The 19,389-nt window shown below is 48.5% G+C and overlaps 1 protein-coding gene and 1 pseudogene across 1 annotated transcript; one reads left to right on the top strand and one right to left on the bottom strand.

Moving 5' to 3' along the window:
* The first annotated feature begins 2,306 nt into the window (after window positions 1-2,306).
* Window positions 2,307-2,982, top strand: LOC123397562 (glutaredoxin-C15-like). Its single transcript, XM_045092095.1, has one exon. The coding sequence runs from the start codon at window positions 2,395-2,397 to the stop codon at window positions 2,731-2,733; it is 339 nt and encodes a 112-aa protein (XP_044948030.1). The 5' UTR covers window positions 2,307-2,394; the 3' UTR covers window positions 2,734-2,982.
* Window positions 2,983-4,889: 1,907 nt separating this feature from the next.
* LOC123396406 lies at window positions 4,890-9,102 on the bottom strand (annotated as a pseudogene).
* Between the last annotated feature and the right edge of the window lie 10,287 nt (window positions 9,103-19,389).

The following is a 19,389-nucleotide window of genomic DNA, read 5'->3' as shown; positions in this document are numbered from 1 at the left end:
GCTGAGCGCGCGGCAACCGAAATTTGAGGATCCCAGAAAATCCGCCGCTGTCAGTTGACCGGTCACATCGAAAGATTCCGCGGAAGCACTTGGTCCCTGACGGTTCGTTTCACTGGTATATTCACTCGGATCATTGGTTGAAAGGATACAATGGATCGGGGCAAGCAACGCCAAAGTCACGTCCATACCAGTCAGATCCGAACTCCAGGCATCACTTCATCGTACTAACCCCGATCCATTCGGGGACTAATGATGGGGTTATAGTCCCAGGGTAGGGTCATAGGCCTGCCCTATATGTCCTACCCAAGGACTACCCTTCATAGAGGGCAAGGCCCTTAGACAGTTCCGACTGAACTAAGGACTCCTCCCATCATCGAGTCGGTGACGAGCATTCGGAGCGTATTCAACGTACCGACTGGATTCCACTCTGTACATGGTAACCTCCTAGGAGGACAACGGTCATACGTTTTCATACACCATTATTAACATTTAAGGCACACGTTACCTGTAACGTAGGCATTTATTCACCACTAATCCACCCCTGTCCGCCGGGCCGTTGTGAAGGGCAGTGCACTCTATATAAGCCACCCTTCCCCACTGGTGCAGGGGTTGGCTTTTACTGTAATCCTATATTCCACTCGATACTAAGCTCCCAAGAGCACTGAGACGTAGGGCTTTTACCTCCGCCGTAGAGGGGCATGAACTCATACAACCTCGCCGTAGCTAAGGCTCTGCCCATCCTTTCATACCCTACACATCTACTGTCAGACTTATACCCACGACACATACGTTGCCAAAATATTACAGTCTAACCTTCTAAATATTCAATGCTAGAGAGCTTTAATAGGGCATAGATGGGAGGCATGGTTGCACTTAGTCACAAGACTTATGGATGTCCAGCTATCGGAGGAGACCGATATGCTTCAGTGGAAGCTAACGTCTACTCACATCTTTACTGTCAAGTCTATGTACTTGAGTCTCATTGATACAACAAAATTTCCAAAGTCCAATTATATCTGGAAGGTGAAAGTGCCATTGCGTATCAAAGTCTTCACATGGTTTGTCCATAAGAAGGTGATCCTTACTGGAGATAATTTGGCAAAGAGAAATTGGGAGGGAAGTAAACGACGTTCTTTTTGTGACCATGATGAGACTATCAAACACCTTTTTCTTCAATGCCCATTAGCAAAAATCTTTTGGCAAACAGTGTGTATAGCATTTAATTTTACACCGTCGGATAGCATCGACACGTCGTTTGGGACGTGGCTAAATAGGGTTGACCTAATTATTGCCAGAAATATTCGTATAGAAGTATGTGCATTAATTTAGGCTATATAGAACTGCAGAAATGATGTCACCTTTAACAGATTATCAAATATAAATTTCTTGCAGGTAGTCTACATGGCATCAACGCTGATCTGTACATGGTCGTTACTCACTCGTGCGGAAATCAGGCAGCCCTTGGTTACTCGGTCTATCCGGTGGAAGATGATAGCTCGGGATATCTACAACCGGTTTGAAATGCGATTCTGTAATATGATAGATGGTTAGTCATCCAGGCCTATGTTTGTCGGTTGTGGCATATTTTTTGTACTACTTATCTTTTTACTGCCTTTTTAAACTTGGTCGGAACCTTTAGACATTACTTTAATTTTATAAATAAAATGGCTGCATGCATCGTTTGGATGCAGAGGAGGAGGGAATCCTCCTTTTCTAAAAAGGACACACATATATGCTTTATAGCATGGATATCTCTACAAGTGCCATTGAATCGTTACATAAGACTGTCGTCCTGCTATTTTGCTAAAACAGACATTATAACTGCAAAATATTTTTCAAGAGCTTATAACACAAATAGGATGTACTCGACCTTTCGTTATTTGCATTTACAGTGATGTCACAAGTACTGTATGCATCCGTCAATCAGTCATTCCTCTTAAGAGAGCAATGCTGCTTTGTTACTTCGAGCTACCCTGTATGCATCCGTCAATCAGTCATTCCTCTTAAAAGATTATAAAAGATTACACGGATTTTATATACGGTAATCGCCCTCTCCCTTGGTCTTGTTTGTAGTTGTTGTCCTCTTCGCCCTCTCAATTTTCTCAGAGCAAAAGAGAAGTACGCATCTGTACAACCGTTAACCTGACCACGGACGTCCCAGATTCTTATGCCCCACACCAAGGGCCCACGGCACTGCATACCCCCAACACCCCCCCCCCCCCCCCCCCCCCTCTCCCCTCTCATCGGTTCACATATCCATGAACACTATAAGAGGGCATCGATTCACACCCCTACAAACCACGGATCACAGGACAACAGAAAACAGTTTCAGCTGAGCATACTAACACCAAGTTGCCATCCAAAAGGAGACAGGAACACGCTGACCTGCCAGCGATGGAGAGGGTGACAAGGCTGTCATCGGAGAAAGCGGTGGTGATCTTCACCGTGAGCAACTGCCCGATGAGCCACTCGGTGACAAGCCTCTTCTCGAGCCTCGGCGTGGGCGCCGCGGTCCACGAGCTGGACAAGGACCCACGCGGCCGCGACATGGAGCGCGACCTCGCCCGACGCCTTGGGCGTACGCCGCCCGTCCCCGCAGTCTTCATCGGCGGCAAGCTCGTTGGCTCAACCGACAGGATCATGTCCTTGCATCTCAGTGGGAAGCTCGTGGTCATGCTCAAGGCTCTGACCATGGGCTCAAGGCTCGTGGCCGCCGGAGCCATGTGGCTCTGACCATGGGAGCAAGCAACAGCACTTCATCCCAGTTTTGCCAATTTTCCCACCTCGCATGCAAGCATGTATCGGCTGCGCTTATAACATAAGTAGGGCAATTTCGCTTGTGCTGGTTATTGGGCTTGTCGCCGCATCAGCATAGAGTAGTTCCTCTTTCCAACATGACGGGAACACGAGAAGTTTTGTTTTGTCGTTGGCGAGATAACTGTGTGAGTCTCTCGAATAACACATACTTCGTCTGTTTTAAAATTCTTGTCTTAGATTTGTCTACAAATGAATATATTAAAAAACTAAAACATGACTAGATACATTTATATCTAGACAAATCTAAGACAAGAATTTTAAGACGGAGGGAATACATGTATCTTCAAATGAGAAGTGTAATTTATTACGTCCAGTTCCAACACTTGTCGCCATCTTCCTCATGCTCCGCAAAGATGTCCTTTACGGAGTACACATAACACAACACTCAGTGAAGGTAGAAACTCGGTAAAGGAGTGCCTTTGACGAGCGCGTAGTAAAAACACTTGGCAAAGCGAACAGACCGGCTTACACTGGTTTTGCCGTGTTGCGCTCGGCAAATAGGACGACATTTAAAAAAAAAGAGGAACTAAGTCTCGACCTCTGCATCAATCGATGCATGCAGTTATATTATTTAATAATCTTAAAGGAAAAATCTTAGATCCACAAAATGCTCAAGATGCGAGTATATAGAAAACTGTAAAAATTAATACAACCTGCCACAACCGACGAAACAAAAAGGAGACTACGATGCCTATACACCTAGTCTATTATTAGTTCGCTATCCATATCGGTTGAAGATAACCCGTGCAACCGTCTTTCATCGGTTGCACCCAATAGCCATAAGCTCCCTGAAGTTCTCATGAGTGAGTAACGACCATATACGGATCCAAGACGTGGCTTTGTGAATGACCTGCAAAAATATGTTAAAGTTCTTGCCATTAAAAATCATATGGTTTTCAGTGTTCCATATAGACCAAATTAAAGCACTTATACCAATCCGTATAAGATTCGCTATAGTTTCATCTACTCCAACGAGCCAGTCCCAAATAACACATTAATGCTTGTAGGTTGACTAACTTTATAGCTATATGAACAGTCCTTCATAACAGTTTTGCAAATGGGCACTCGAGAAAGATTTTGATCACAATAGCAGCAAGAAGGTCTTCCTATCATCTTCAATTTATCAAATTATCCTTGGTCGACGGCTCCATAACAACATGTGTAATAGCCGACAGAGGGTACATTTTATTTGGAATTGATTGTGCATCATGAGCATCTCATAAGCATTATTATACATTCATTTTAGTCTGAAACTGATGATTAATTCAACCCTCATCTAATCTAAAGGGTTGAAATTATAAAATTTACCAATTGCCCAAAATACCCGTTTAAACTCTCATAATTTTGGCCGTGGCCTCATGTCATCATGTAGGCCCTACCGAATTCTACATTACAAGAATCTCCTACACCATCTTGACCCAATGAATATCTTGCTTATTAAGAAATTTGTGAATATTCTTTAGCAATACATAATTATTATGAAGCTCTAAATTCAAGACCCGAAACCTCCTCCATGTTTTGTTGTGCAAACAAGATCCCAAGCAACAGGGGTTTAGTACATTTGCTGAGTAAATTGCCAAAAACTACCACATTTCACGCAAACGTGTCCAGTAGCTATCACTTTACGATTTTGTGCGAAAAACTATCAATTTTTTTCTAATCAATGGCAAAAGACTACCAAAAGTTTTAACTGCCCGTTTTACCTCGATTAACCGTTTTTCTGGCAAGGCTGGCTCACATGTCAGATGCTAGCATAGCCACCTTTGACGCCCCCGCGCAGATGGCCGTTAACGGCGCGTGTTCGCCTTCTCCGTCCTCTCGCTTCACTCTCTTCCTCCAGATCCAGTCGAGCCGGTTGGTGGGCGGCGGGCGCACGCTGGCGGAGGACACGATGGAGCTGTCGGTGGTGGAGGAGGAGAACATGTACTTACCCATAGCATTACCAAATCCAAGAAAAATAACAGCACCAGTAGGAGTGCACGCTAGCGCTAGATCCACCCGGCGACGTGCTTGTCGTTCTCGCCAGCGGCGGCACGGATCCATCGACCAGACATGCCTGTTGTTCATTGTCGTCATGTCCGGGTGCCTGAAGACCTCGCCGCGGCGACGGCGTAGCACCCGAGCACGTACACGAACGCGAGGAACACGAGCCCGAATAGCTGCAGTTTTGCCAGTTGCTCGGCGCGCTCCAGCATGGCGCCGTAGCGGCACTCGACGCGCGCGTCGACGCTCGCGGCAGCCAGCGGGGAGCGTAGGACCGTAGAGCGTCAACCCAGCCTCGAAGAACCAGAGGCCCTGGACTATGATGAGGACGCCAGTGCCTAGGTCGGCGGGGAAGCTGGCCGGCAGGAGCGCGCCGAGGACGGCGGCGACGATGCAGAGGCCGATGATGATGAGGAGGAGGCGGCCTTCGAGTTCTCCGTGCTCTGCGACGAGACGCACATAACCTGTTCGATGTAATGCACATGAGGGTGGAGAGAGGTGGAAGAAAGGTCTGACGTGTGGGTCCTATCTGTAATAACGGTCAACGTTAATGGTCAACCTGACTTGTGGGCCCAGCATGTTGGAAAGGTGTTTAGAAGAGGTTAATGGAGCAGTTTTCACACTTGGTAGTTTTTAGCAACGGATTACGAAAATTTTGGTAGTTTTCCGCACAAAATCGTAAAGTGGTAGCTACTCGACACGGTTGCGCGAAATGTGTTAGTTTTTGACAATTTACTCTACATTTGCTCATATATTTTTCACCCAACAGACAATGACTCGTGTATTTATCAAATTCTTTGATAACTCATGTTTGAAGTTTGATACAACTCATAAGGAAAGTAGACAGATAAGAGAGCACATCATAATCCATTTGAGGTCTACCAACAGTTCCAAGGAAACGAGCAGTAGATTTAGTCTCCTTTGGTTGGTGTGCACAAAAACTCAATCCAAGCGTTATAAAGGCATAACGACCTCTTGTCTTTGATACCATATTGAAATTATCCTCGAGGCAGTTGCTCAGGACCGAACTGATGAACAAAGATGCCCGATATATGTCAACAAGGCCGACAATTTATTTCAACACCCAGTTCAATGATTTTAATTGAAGAGCTACATTGCGTATTCCAGTTTTGGGATGTTGGAAGACGTCAACTCCACCCACCTGAGCGAGTCCTGCGGGCACTACTGGAATCTGCTGGTTTGCCGACAGCCAGAGCTGACGGCAAAGGACAGTTTAACTGATGGCAAAGGCTTTGCCGTTAGTGTGCTGTCGGCAAAGGTACCGGCCAAGATTTTATCGGCAATCACCTTCTTTGCCGACAGCCGGAGCTCGACCGACGGCAAAGAATTTGCCATCAGCTTTGTGGCACGGGCTGACGGCAAAGAGCAGTGGCGGCAACGGCGCAGGCCGAGCTCTGTTAGAAGGTTAACGGTAGGCTTTGCCCACAACCGTAGCAAAGCTGACGGCAAAGCCGAAACCCCTAGGTCCCCTAGGTCCCCTCTTTGCCCACAGCCGTAGCAGAGCTGACGGCAAAGCCGAAACCCCTGGGTCCCCTTGGTCGCCTCTTTGCCGACAGCTGGATCCCAGCTGATGGCAAAGCCGAAAATTTGGTATTCCCAGAGTTGCCAGGATACACAGGCTGCCGCCACGTGTCTTCTTTGCCGTCAGTCCACCGACGGCAAAGCCTTTGCCGTCAATAAGCTGTAGGCAAAGACCCTCTCTGCTTTTTTTTCATATTTGTTTTCTGTTAATTCCCTGCATTTGCAAAACATAGATACAAACAACAACATATATATATATATTTGCCCAGCCCCTAAACAACACCACAAGTGCATCACAAAGTGCAAATAGCACAACACAAGTGCAAACAGCACGAATATATGTAATTAAAGTGCAAACAAGATCACAAAGTATTACAAAGCATCACAAGTGCATCCACAAATACAATTGCATTACAAAGTTCATCTAAGACTACACAAGTGCATTACAAAGTCCCTCGAGCATCCATCCATATGCCATGCTGCTTTATCAAAATCTGCATAATGAGAAAGAAGTTAGAAGAATAATACAATAAGAAAGAAGTTATCTAAATTAAGCTAAGCAATTAGAAGAAGAAGTGGAAGAAAAAGAAGAAGAAGAAGAAGAAGAACAAGAAGAAGAAGTGGAAGAAGTGGAAGAAGAAGAAGAAGAAGATAGAGAAAAAGAAAGAAGAGAAGTTATCTTTTTCTCCTCTTTCTTCTTCTCTTGTTTCTTCTTCTCTTCTGGTTTCTTTTAAAACTTTCTAAACTAATTATGTAACTTTTGAGCTCTAATATCAACTAGAATTTACTAAGCTAACTAAACCATGGCTAATATCAACTAGAATTTACTAAGCTAACTAAAGCCTGGCATAATCTAAGTTGATCTAAACAATAAGAAGAATAAGAAGGAGAGGAATAACTTACCGAATGCCAAGAAACGGAGGAGAAGCTGCATCTCCGTTGGTCGCTGGGTTGCTAGGGCTCTCACGAGGAGAAGTAAAGGGATCGTGGGATTCAACTCTGGAATGATGCTGCAACAAGGCAAGAGTTAAAATATGTGGTTACCACGGCGACAGACAATGGTATAAGACCGTGCAAGGTTGGTCATTGAAAGGGAACTCACCGTTCCCACCGAAGAAGGCATCGGCGGAGGGGGCGGCAAACCTTGCTTCTCACACATAGCCTGCAAATTAGTTTTCGAGGAGTCAAAGAAATAGCCTTGCTTCTCACACAATTGACTTACCGCAACGAAGTCGTGCATGGCCTTTGCATGGGCATTATTGTGTGCCCTCTCCTCGTCAAGCAACCTCTGCGTATTCCGGTCCCTCTCCTCCAACAAGAGCCTGGTGGCCTCCCTCTCCTTCATAAGTGCGGCCTGCAACCACTCCTCAAAAGGAATTTTCATCATCCATCCAGGGACAAAAGAACGAAAGAAATAATGAAGAAAACTAACCTTGATGGCAAGATCAACTGGCCTCGCGCGTTGTCGTATTGCAGGAGCGGAGCTCGTTTGCCTCGACTTGATCTGAGATAGAGTCTCAGTGATAGGGACGAAGCCATCACACATGGCCAGCGTGCCATGACTCTTACCGCCACCAGAGATCATTAATGCCTCTGGATCGATAGGATTCTGGCTCGGGTCAAAGTCAGGCCCGCGCAGCTGTTTGACCACCTCAGAATAAGGCGTCATCTTGTTGTAGGCGGACAGGCTTGTGTACGCCGACGGCCCGTCCCCCTCGGAATATGCCTTCGCCGTCTTGTACGAGCCCTTATGGGCCATGCTAAATGCGGCGTATCCCTCAGGCTCGGGCTGGTTATTGTGTTTGGCCTACACGAAAAGACAAAGAATTAGTACAACAAAAATCATGAACGAATGAATTATTGATGAAACAAAACAAGGCACACATACCCATTTTTTGGCGTATTGCTTGATGTTGGCATTGCCTTGGTGGTGTGGCACACCAACCAATTGGGCACGACGGTCCTTGGCCATAGTGTGGGTGCTCAACCAAGCCTCTGTGCACCACCTGTCCGCTATCATCTCCCAACAATCCATCTTATCGGCCAACCATCACGGGGGCACCTATGAATGTAAGTTAATGAAGAATGAAACTAAGTATTATAACTAAATAGACCTAACTAGCCCTAAGAATTGATCTTTGGAATGTACATACCTCCATGTACTCGGTCTTATCAAGAAAAATCTTTCGACATTCAGTCTTTGTCTTCGGCTCCCCTTGCTTGGCATACCAATCTCGAACAGCCTGAACACGCAGCTCGTTCCTCGTGTTATTCAATAAACTCTTGCACTCTTTCACGAGGTTCTTCTTGGCCGCCTCCTCCATCCCCTCCTCGACCCTAAAGTAACTCTGCAATTATGCCAAATAGATGCACAGATGAATAGTGAAATGATTTGGAAGGAAATAACAATATATAACATTGTATACTTTTTATTGGGTAAAATAATAGTTACCCAAAAATCAGCCAACACCTTGTCGGCCACGCTCACGCAAACAACACCATTGACATCTGTGTTTTCCGGGAGCAGAGCGGCTTGGTAGTGCTCCCACTTGAGACCTGGCTCGGGAACCATACCCTCACCGGGCAACTGCACTATCCCGGGGAAGTGCTCCCTAAGTAAAGCACCAAGGAGGCAGTTTGAATTCCGGGTATTCTGCGGGTAATCCCACCCCCTACATAATGATAAGGCAAAGACATTAGCTACTTGGTGAAATATAATGATATAAGGTACACAATATATATCAACTTACTTCTCGCCATCTGGCTTAATGAACGGCCTGTGCTGGAACTCCAATCGGTCTGGAAGTCGTGTCATACCACGTTGGTAGACCGACTTGCTGGCAGCCCCCTCAGCCTCCGCCTCAGCCCCCTCCGCCTCAGCACCCTCCGCCTGAGCCCCCTCCGCCTCAGCCTCCGTCTCAGCACCCTCCGCCTCAGCCCCCTGCATCGGTGTCTGCTCCTGGACGGTAGGATCCCGCACCGGTGACACCCTCGTCTGCAAGGGTGAAGTGGCTGAGATAGAAGTAGCCGAGGGTGGTGGCGACTGGCTCCTATCATGCAGCCTCCCTCTCCCACGACCACGTCCTCTGCCTCTCTTCTTTCCTACGCCTCTCCCACGGGGCTCCTCGGCAAAGCTCTGCAACAAAGTTCTCCGTAGCTGCCCAGGTGCTATCCTCAACTTATCCCCGCCTACCATGTCTCACCACCTGTAACGATAAATAGTTAAATAATTAGTACAAATTCAAGGACAATAATTAAATGAACAATAATAAATACATGAATAATTCAACTAATAATTGAATAATTAAACAACAATGTTTGGATGCATACAAAGTACTAATAGTCTGGATCATCTGTCTCTTCTCCATGGTCAATTGAAGCAAAATCATCATCAGTATCACACGTGTCGTCATGACTGATATCGTCATCGGGTTCAGGGACATCATGTGGAAGGCCTTTTTGTAACCGATCAAGCATTGATAGCTCATCGGCATTGGTAACTTCTTCTACTTCCACTTCTTCCTCATCATCACGTGAGTCTTGTTCCTCCGTGTTCAGGGTGGACGTAGAGCAGTTTCGGGTACGACGTCTGACACCACGTGATTCTTGGAAGAATTCTCCATCATATGTTATTGGGTCAATTTGAGGTTCATAATCATATTTATTTGGGGGAGGTGGTCTAAGATGTGGCGGCACATCGAACACGACATACCAACCTTCTAGGTTCTTAACACTTTGACGATAGTATGGCAGATAGAAAACTTGGGTGGCCTGTTGAGCCACAATATAGACATCGACACCGCTTAACTACCTGTCTTGTCAAATTTCGACAATCCCAAGATGTTCATGAGTCTGTCTTGTCTTAGTAGGATCGAACCAATGACATTTGAACACAACAACGTTCGGAGGATTTTCACCATAATAATGAAGTTCGTAGACTTCTTCAAGTCTTCCATAATACTCGACACCTCCCTCGCCTATAGTAGAGACATCGAAATTGTTTGTTTTTCGACCGGGCATTGAAAGCTCTTTGCTAGCAGTACGAAAGCGATACCCGTTGATGTCGTACTTCTGAAATGTACGGACCTTAAAGACAAAACCATTAGCTATTTGTCTCAATTCATCGTCGACTTGCTCATCTGAATTAGCCTAGAAGTTAAGAAAAGATAGAGTTTGGTGTGTTACTCATGAGTAATAGCAAGAAAGGAAATCACTTATTATATATAAGGGAGGTACCGTTTTTTTGAACCAAGAGATGAAACCGGGATAGCCGCCTCCTGTCTTTTCAAGAAGTTCATACTCGAGAATGGATTCTTTTTCGATTGCAACACCATTCGAGAATTGTTCGACGTATCGACTATATCAATTAATAATAGTTGTTAGACACAAAACTTGTTAAAAGTTGCGAAACAATGTACAGAGCACTTACTCAATGTATGGCCGAACTTCTGTTAAATTGTTCAATATATACATCGTTAGTGTGCGCCACTCCTCAACGCACAACAACTTTGGTTTTCCCACACCAGAAGGTGCGAGATTCCCTTTGAAAAGGCTGAGATTGGATTCACGACGTTTGGGGTCGCCCAGATTGTACCGAGGCTTTGGATTATGCAAGCTATGCATAGTGGCATCATAGTGTGCTGTTACGAAGTTTGCCGCCTCCTCGGTAATGAACGCCTCGGCCATCGATGGTTCAATTCTACGTTTATTTTTACATTTTCCTCGAAGTGTCTTCTGCATTCTTTCAGTTGTGTAGCACCAACGATTTTGCACAGGGCCACCCAATCTTGCCTCGGTTGGGAGATGCAAAATCATGTGTTGCATTGGATTAAAAAAGCCCGGTGGAAATATCTTCTCTAACTTGCAGAGCAACTCAGGTACCAACTCTTCCATGTCATCTATCAAGGCACGCGACAACTCTTTAGCACAAAGAACACGGAAGAAATAGCTCAATTCGGCCAATACTAGCCATTCAGCCTCGGGGATATAGCCACGCAACATCACCGGCATTATCCGCTCAAGCCATATGTGCCAATCATGACTCTTGAGCCCAAAATTTTTCATTTTTTCAATGCTCGCTCCCCTCGCTAGATTTGCAGCATACCCATCGGGGAACAGCAACTTTTTTTGCACCCACAAGAGGATTTCCCTTATTGCTCCCTTCTCAAGATTGTACCAGGCAGGTGGTTTGGACCAATTTTTTCTTTCTTTCGGTTCTCGCATGTTTAGTGATGGCCTATCACACAGAGTCTCCTGGTCAACTCTAGCCTTTGTATTATCTTTGCTCTTATCAGTGCCGAAAAATGTGCCAAGAAGGGCCTCGGCGATATTCTTTTCAGTGTGCATCATGTCAATGTTGTGTGGAAGTAAGAGGTCTTCGAAGTAGGGGAGATCCCAGATGCATGGCTTGTGGGTCCAGGCGTGTTCCTCATTATAACCCAAGAAATACCCTAGAAACTGTTCATTAATTTGTGCCCCCGTCAACGCAGGTGGTGCTGAGTGTTTGACAACTTTACCTTTCATGAAATTCTTCTTGTCTTTTCTGAATGGAGGTCCATAGGCAAGAACTGTCTATGCAAGTCAAAGAAGGAATACTTCCCACCCGCCGGCAACCAATGAAACTTAAGAGTTGCCTTGCATTGTGGGCATGGGAACCTTCCATGCACACACCAGGCAACGAAAAGCGCAAATGCTGGCAGATCATGCAACGAGTATTGGTACCAAACATACATTTGAAAGTTCTCTTTCTTAGCTGCGTCGTATGTGTTGACCCCATTCACCCAAGCTTCTTTCAAGTCATCCATCAGCGGTTGCATGTACACACTCATATTCTTCCCCGGGTATTTTCGCCCTGGAACTATCAACGTCAGAAATATGTGCTTTCTTTGCATAATGGATAATGGTGGAAGATTGAGGGGAATGACAAATACAGGCCAACAACTATATTGGGTAGTCGTCATACCAAAAGGATTGAACCCATCGAGGCTGATGGCGATTCGACAATTCCTTGGTTCTTTAGCTTTTTCCTTATGTATACTATCGAATGCCTTCCATGCGTCACCATCTGAAGGGTGTACCAACATCGGAACTCCGTGTTCATCTAATTCTTTCCTAATTTCATGTTTGTGCCATGTCATCTGTTTTACTGTTTCTTCGAGCATGTAAAGTCGTTGAAGTCTTGGTAGGATCGGCAGATACCGTAGGACACTCACGGGGATTTTGCTCTGCTTCTTCTCACCTTCACCGTTTTCTACCTCAACATATCTGGAGGACTTGCAAAATGGAAAATATGTTTCGTCCGCATACTCTTTCCTAAATAAGGCACATCCCTTCTCACAAGCATGTATCTGCTCATACGGCATCTTGAGTGCACTAAGGATTTTGTCTGACTCATATAGGTTTGAAGGCATAATATGACCTTCTGGTAGAAAGCGCCCAAATATGGTCATCACTGAGTCAAACAGGTCTCTTCCAATGTTGAACTGGGCTTTTAGAGCCATTACTTGTGCGATGGCATCTAGCTGAGAAATCTTAGTGTGCTCGTGAAGAGGAAGTTTTCGCGGATTCCTCCATCTCTTCGTCCTTGTTCCGAGCATCATCAAAGTCATTCACCATGTCTTCAATCCCTGTACCATAATCATCGGTGCGCTGACGCAACACCTCGTCTCTGTTACGTTGGGCCGACTCACCATGGAATGTCCACAAGGTATAGCCGGGAGTAAAACCACGCATCTGCACGTGTTTACCCATTACATCCTTTGTCTGTCGCGAATAATTCTTGCACTTAGTGCAGGGGCACCATGTTTTTGGCTGACCTTTAGAAAACGCCGTTTCCACAAATTCATAGGTTTTGCTCAACCATTCATCGGTCATATCTCTCTGACTATGGTGACCGGTGTACATCCATTCACGATCAGTCATTCTGGCAAGCTAGCTACATAGTATCCACATATAAAACAATATAAATTATCAATTCATCAAGTATGTTAAATTAATTATGGCCATTTTTTAATCATGGTTAATACATTGGGATGCACGGCATGCACACCTACCAGCTACTAGGTAAAGATGGGTCCTAATCCCACCCGAGTATGTGTAGATTGGGTCATTTCCCCATGCTCTGCTCCCGACCCAACGCAAAATTTCGGCAGCACCTGCCCGCTGTTCTCCTGATACACGTCTCGGCAACTAACCGAGAGGATTGTACCCGGAGAACAACAAGGAGGAGATGTCGAAACTCTGCATGAGATCCGGAGCAAAGCGTGGGAAACGACCCAATCTACACATACCCGGGCTGTCCATGGATAACGTTGGACAATTCGAAAGAATCGCCGTTATAAATATGCAAATACATGCATATTTATGACAGGAACCCTTTCGAATGGGAGACGCATATCGGTTACGCAACACCTTTGCATTTTAATACTAAAAATACCTAGCTAGATAGTGTCATCAGCACGAAGGCCGGAACAGAGCAAAATAAAGGGAGTGGAGGAGGAGTTAACAAATGTGCTCACTTTTAAATGCAGGGGAGGTCGTCGAAAACCAATCCCTCGCGGAGAAGCTACTCCACATTTAAATGCACTCAATCAACACAAATACGCATTCGCGGTAATTAAGCTAACTAATACTAACATCTATTATTCATAATTTATTATTCAAGTTTTGTTACTCTTCTCTTCTATTTCTTTTCTTCTTATTATTTTCTTTCTATTGCTAACAGCTAGCTAACTAATACTAACAGCTAGCTGACTAATACTAACAGCTAGCTAACTAATACTTACATGTACTAACATGTATTGCTAACTAAATCTAACTAAAAATCTACGACTAAGTAATTGCTAACTAAATTTAACTAAAAATCCACTACTAACAGATCTAACTAAGGCCTCCTTTGATTTGAAGGATTTTTCATAGGAAAAACGCAGGAATGCAAATTCCATAGGATCTAACTAAGGCCTCCATTTCAAACGTTTCATTTGTTTCATATTCATGTACTTTTCCTCTGTTTTTCAAACCTCAGTTTTACACATGCATCTTCTATTCTTAAATACTTGCAACCCACAAAGTATTTTTCCTAAGGATGCAATGCTTCCACACCAAAAAACCATGCATGTATGCCACATAATTAATCTACAATCCCACTAAATATATTTTCTATGCATGCAACCCTTTTCTATTCTTAAATAGTTGCAACCCACAAAGTATTTTCCTAAGCATGCAACGACTTCCACACCAACAAAACATGTATTTTCCTAAGCATGCAACGACTGCCAAATCACTCGTTCCGATAGTTTTCCTACATTTTTCCTATTCCCATGTTTTTGCGATCCTGTAAATCTAAGAGGCCCTAACATAGAAAAAGTAAACTAAAAAACAAAAAAAGGGGGAGGAGGAGCTCACCGGCGAGTCGGGGCGGGGCTGGCGCAGGGCGGCGGCGGGGCGGGGCTGGCGCCGGGCAGAGGCGGGTAGGGGCGGCGCGGGGCAGAGGCGGGTAGGGGCGGGCACGGGGGCAGAGGCGAGTAGGGGCGGCGCGGGGCGGCGCGGGGCGGCGCAGGGCCGGTCGGGAGAGCAGGGTGGGAGAGGTACGTGAGAGAGAGAAGAGGGGTTAGGTCATGGCACGGAGGGGATAAGGCATGTGGCTTTTCCCTCAGCCAGCTATCGGCAAAGACATGCGTTAGTCTTTGCCCTCAGCCAGCTGTCGGCAAAGACGGCCCCCGTTAAGCACTGGTCGAACGTGCGGCTGGGTTAGCCCCCTATGCCGTCAGCCTCCCTATGCCGACAGTGTTTTTGTCCTTTGCCGTCAGCTGGCTAACGGCTTAGATAAAGCGGACGGCATAGATTTTCTATGCCGTCAGCCTCTCCTATGCCGTCAGCATTTATTTTGGCTGAGGGCGAAGTCTCTTTGCCGTTAGCCCCGTGAAATTGTTGATGGCAAAGCTTAAAGCTGTCGGCAAATTATGTTTTTCCAGTAGTGGGGGGCAGTTCACCCCGCGCACGTCGCGCCTGCATGCGTGCGTCCGTTACGCACGACTTCCTCCTCTGGCGCTCGTGCTGTTGTACTCTATGTATAAATATGTGTAACAGTGTGATGAATCAATATACGGTGAACAACACCTTTTATCTTGGTAATCAGAGCCTCCTTTTTCTTAGCCATGGCCTCTCACGCACCCTCCGGCGACCACCCGGGCACCATCTCTCCCTCCTCCAATCCAGTGCCACCAAATCCTATCCCTCCCACCCCAACCCCGGTGCTCTCCTCGCCTGAGCTCGTCACTCCCGTCGCCACCACGACGCCAGCCATGGCCTCGTCTGCCATGACCCTGCCGCCACCTCCCATCCTTCCCGATGCCGCGGCCTCCTCCTCGGCCGCCACCGTCCCCACCATCCACTCTCTTCACAACATCGGGAACCTTATTCCCTTCAAGATGGACGTCCAGTACGTCAGCTACTCCAACTGGCTCGAGCTATGGCGTTGCGTCCTCACCATCTATGTCGTGCAGCACCACATCACTCACTACTCCGATCCCGACCAGCAGACTCTGGCCTGGCACCACACCGACCTTACCCTCCTCCTGCTGCTGTACACCACCATCACCGACGCCCTCTACGAGGTTATCCGTGGCGACGCCAACACCACCTTCGTCACCTGGAACAAACTCCAGGAGTTCTTCCTCGCACACTAGCCGACGTAGGCGGTCCATCTGTCCGCCGAGTTCCGCGCTCTCTCCCAGGGCGACCTCCGCATGGCCGAGTACTGCGCTCGCCTCAAGCTGTTGGCCGACGCCCTGGCGGACGTCGACGAGCCCGTCAAGCATCGGACTCTGACATTGCAGCTGCTACGCGGGCTCTCCCGCCGCTATCATGTGATTGCTACTGTCCTGTCCATGCATAACCCCTTCCCCTCCTTCAACGAGGCCCGCTCGCGGCTTCTTCTCGAAGAGATCCAACAGGACGAGCGCGACCGCTCCGACGGATCCACCGCCCTCTCCATCGGCATCGGCGACGGCGGCGGCGGCCCATCCGCTGGCACCGGCTCCTCCTCGAGTGCCCCGCACTCCTCCAGTGACCGCAGTGGCCGAGGCAAACCACCAGCCGATCCCAGTGCTCAGGGCGGCGGCAACACCCGCGGGCGTGGCCAGGGACGCGGCCGTGGTCGTGACAATGGGCGCGGCGACAACAACGGCGGAAACACAGGTGGACGCGGCCAGTCGCATCTGGCTCCGGCGGGCCACACCCCCTGGATGGGGTACTTCGCGCCGTGGGGTGCGCCATTCCCTCGCCAGGGACGTGCACCATGGGTACCTCCCAACGCCGCCGGGGTACTCAGGCCGCGCCCTGGCAACCCCGCACACGCCTACCCGGTCGTCTTCCCCGGTGCCCCATCATCCAGCCACATTCCCCGCCTCTTTCGTGGGACCAGGCCGGCCTCATCGCCGGCATGCAGAACATGACGATGCAGCAGCAGCAGCAGCCCGACGAGTGGTACCTCGACTCGGGTGCCTCGTCCCATGTCATAGGGAATCCAGGTAACCTTGACTCGTTCTGTTCTCCTCCTAAGCACTCTTCTCGCAGCATCATTGTGGGGGATGGGTCCCATCTCCCTGTAGTAGCCACCGGCTCTGACAAACTCACCTCTCACACGTTTAACCTTCGCAACATTCTTTACTCCCCCACGTTGTCACAAATCTTATCTCTGTTCGTCGTTTTTGCATTGACAATTCTGTCACCATTGAGTTTTACCCATTTGACTTTGTTGTGAAGGATCTAGCCACACGGACCCCGCTCATGAGCTCCAGTAGCTATGGTCAACTATACTCCTTCTCCGACGGCAACACCACCATCACTGCTGCATTCTCCGTGGGCGTCGGCACCTTATGGCATCGGCGGCTAGGGAACCCCAGCGCCGCCTCCCTTTCCCGTTTAGCACATGATTTCTTACCAAATTGTAATAAACGACTTCACCCGCGTGGTGCTTGTGATGCTTGTCAGTTAGGCCATCAGGCCCGTTTACCCTTTCCCGATTCTATGTCCCTTACTACATCTCCCTTCCAAATAATACACTGTGATTTCTGGACCTCTCCCGTTGCGAGTTTCTCTGGTTACAAATATTACTTACTTGTCATGGATGATTTCACGCATTTTTCGTGAAGCTTTCCCGTCCGAAACAAGTCTGACGCTGCCACCACCCTAGAACGCTTCTACATGTATGTCCTTACCCAGTTCCACATCGCCCTCCGGTGTGTGCAATGCGACAACGGCGGCGAGTTTCTTAACGTTCGCCTCCACACCTTTCTCTACGATCGTGGTGTCGCCCTCCGTCTCTCCTGCCCACACACCTCTCCACAGAACGGGAAAGCCGAACATGCCATTCGCTCCACCAACGACATTCTCTGCACACTTCACCTCCAAGCCCGCATGCCACCCCCCTTTTGGGTCGAATCCCTTCACACCGCCACTTACTTACTCAACATCCGTCCGTCGCGTGCCATCTACGAACAAACCCCTTATTACCTGCTCTACGGCACCTCCCCCAACTATTCCTCCCTTCGCACCTTTGGGTGCTTGTGCTACCCGAACCTCTACGCCACCATGCCACACAAGCTTGCTCCCCGCTCGGTCCGCTACGTCCTCCTCGGTATGCCCCTTGAACACAAGGGCTATTGGTGCCTCGAACTCCAAACCCGACGCGTTATCACCTCCCGCCATGTCATCTTTGACGAAGACCAGTTCCCTTACTCTGATTCTCCCGTTGGCCACACCACCGCACGAGAGCCAACCCCGCCGGCCACAGAAAATCCGCCCCCTATCCACCTCGGCCCTGCTGCGGCCCCACTATCGCCTGCACGCCTGCCACCCGCATCTTTCGCGGATCGCGTACCCACCAATAGCGCGGCCCCTCCACCCGCCGGGCCTAGCCGATCCGCTCTGGATCCCGAGCCTGCCGCGCCCAGTCCATCCACTCCGGGCTCCGTGCTTGTCGCACCACTCGGACCCAGCGTCTCCCCTCTGGGTTCCGCACCCGACAAGCCTGCCCCACCCTCGCCCATGCATGCACGCGCCAACCACTCCCCCGCTCACACGCCGCCCGTGCATGCGCCCGCCCTCCCACCCCGCGCGGTTCCGGTCGCTCGCCGAAAAATCTTCATCGCATGCGCACCCGCGCCAAGTCCGGCTTCCTCCAGCACAAGAAACTCATGAACGTTTCCACCACCACCGCACCCATCTCTCCCATCCCTGCCAGCTATAAACATGCCCTCAAGGACTCAAACTGGTACAATGCTATGCTTGAGGAGTTTAACACTTTGGTGGCAAACAAAACGTGGTCTTTGGTTTCTTGCCCTCCAGGGATCAAGTTGGTGACCGGCAAATGGAATCTTCGCCACAAGCTTCACCCTGATGGATCGCTGGCCCGGTACAAGGCTCGTTGGGTGTTACGAGGCATCACTCAACAGCCTGGTGTTGACTACGGGGAGACCTTTAGCCTCGTGGTGAAGCCGGCGACCATCCGCGTCATCCTTAGTCTCGCCCTCAGCAGCAAATGGGCTATCAACCAGCTCGACATCAAGAACGCCTTCCCCCACGGCACTCTCGTCGAGGTTGTCTACCGTCAACAACTGGCCGGCTTCCTGTATGGGCTTAAACAGGCTCCAAGAGCGTGGTTCCAGCACTTCACCACTCCTCGCTGTTCATTCTTCGCCGCGGTGATGCCATGGCATATCTCCTCCTGTATGTCGACGACATTATCCTCACTGCTAGCTCCTCCGCGCTGCTCACCTCCATCACTAACGCCCTCACGTCGGAGTTCTCCATGACGAATCTTGGCGCCCTTCATCACTTCCTTGGCATAAATGTGCAACGCAGCGACCACGGCTTGTTCCTCTCGCAGCAGCAATACGCACTCAAAATCCTCTACCGCGCCTCCATGCTAAACTGCAAGCCTATCGCCACTCCCGTTGACACAAAAGCCAAGCTGTCTGCCACCGCCGGCGCTCCGGCTCCTGATCCCTCTCTTTTCCGCAGCCTCGCCGGTGCCTTGCAATACCT

This window comes from Hordeum vulgare, chromosome 5H (genome assembly GCF_904849725.1).
Source record: "Hordeum vulgare subsp. vulgare chromosome 5H, MorexV3_pseudomolecules_assembly, whole genome shotgun sequence".
Classification (NCBI taxonomy): Eukaryota; Viridiplantae; Streptophyta; class Magnoliopsida; order Poales; family Poaceae; genus Hordeum; species Hordeum vulgare.
The sequence above is the reverse complement of the archived record's forward strand: the minus strand, read 5'-3'. Positions and strand labels throughout refer to the sequence as shown.

Coding starts and splice junctions, on each gene's coding strand:
- LOC123397562 (XM_045092095.1), top strand. CDS start 2,395: ATGGAGAGGGTGACAAGGCTGTCATCGGAGAAAGCGGTGGTGATCTTC.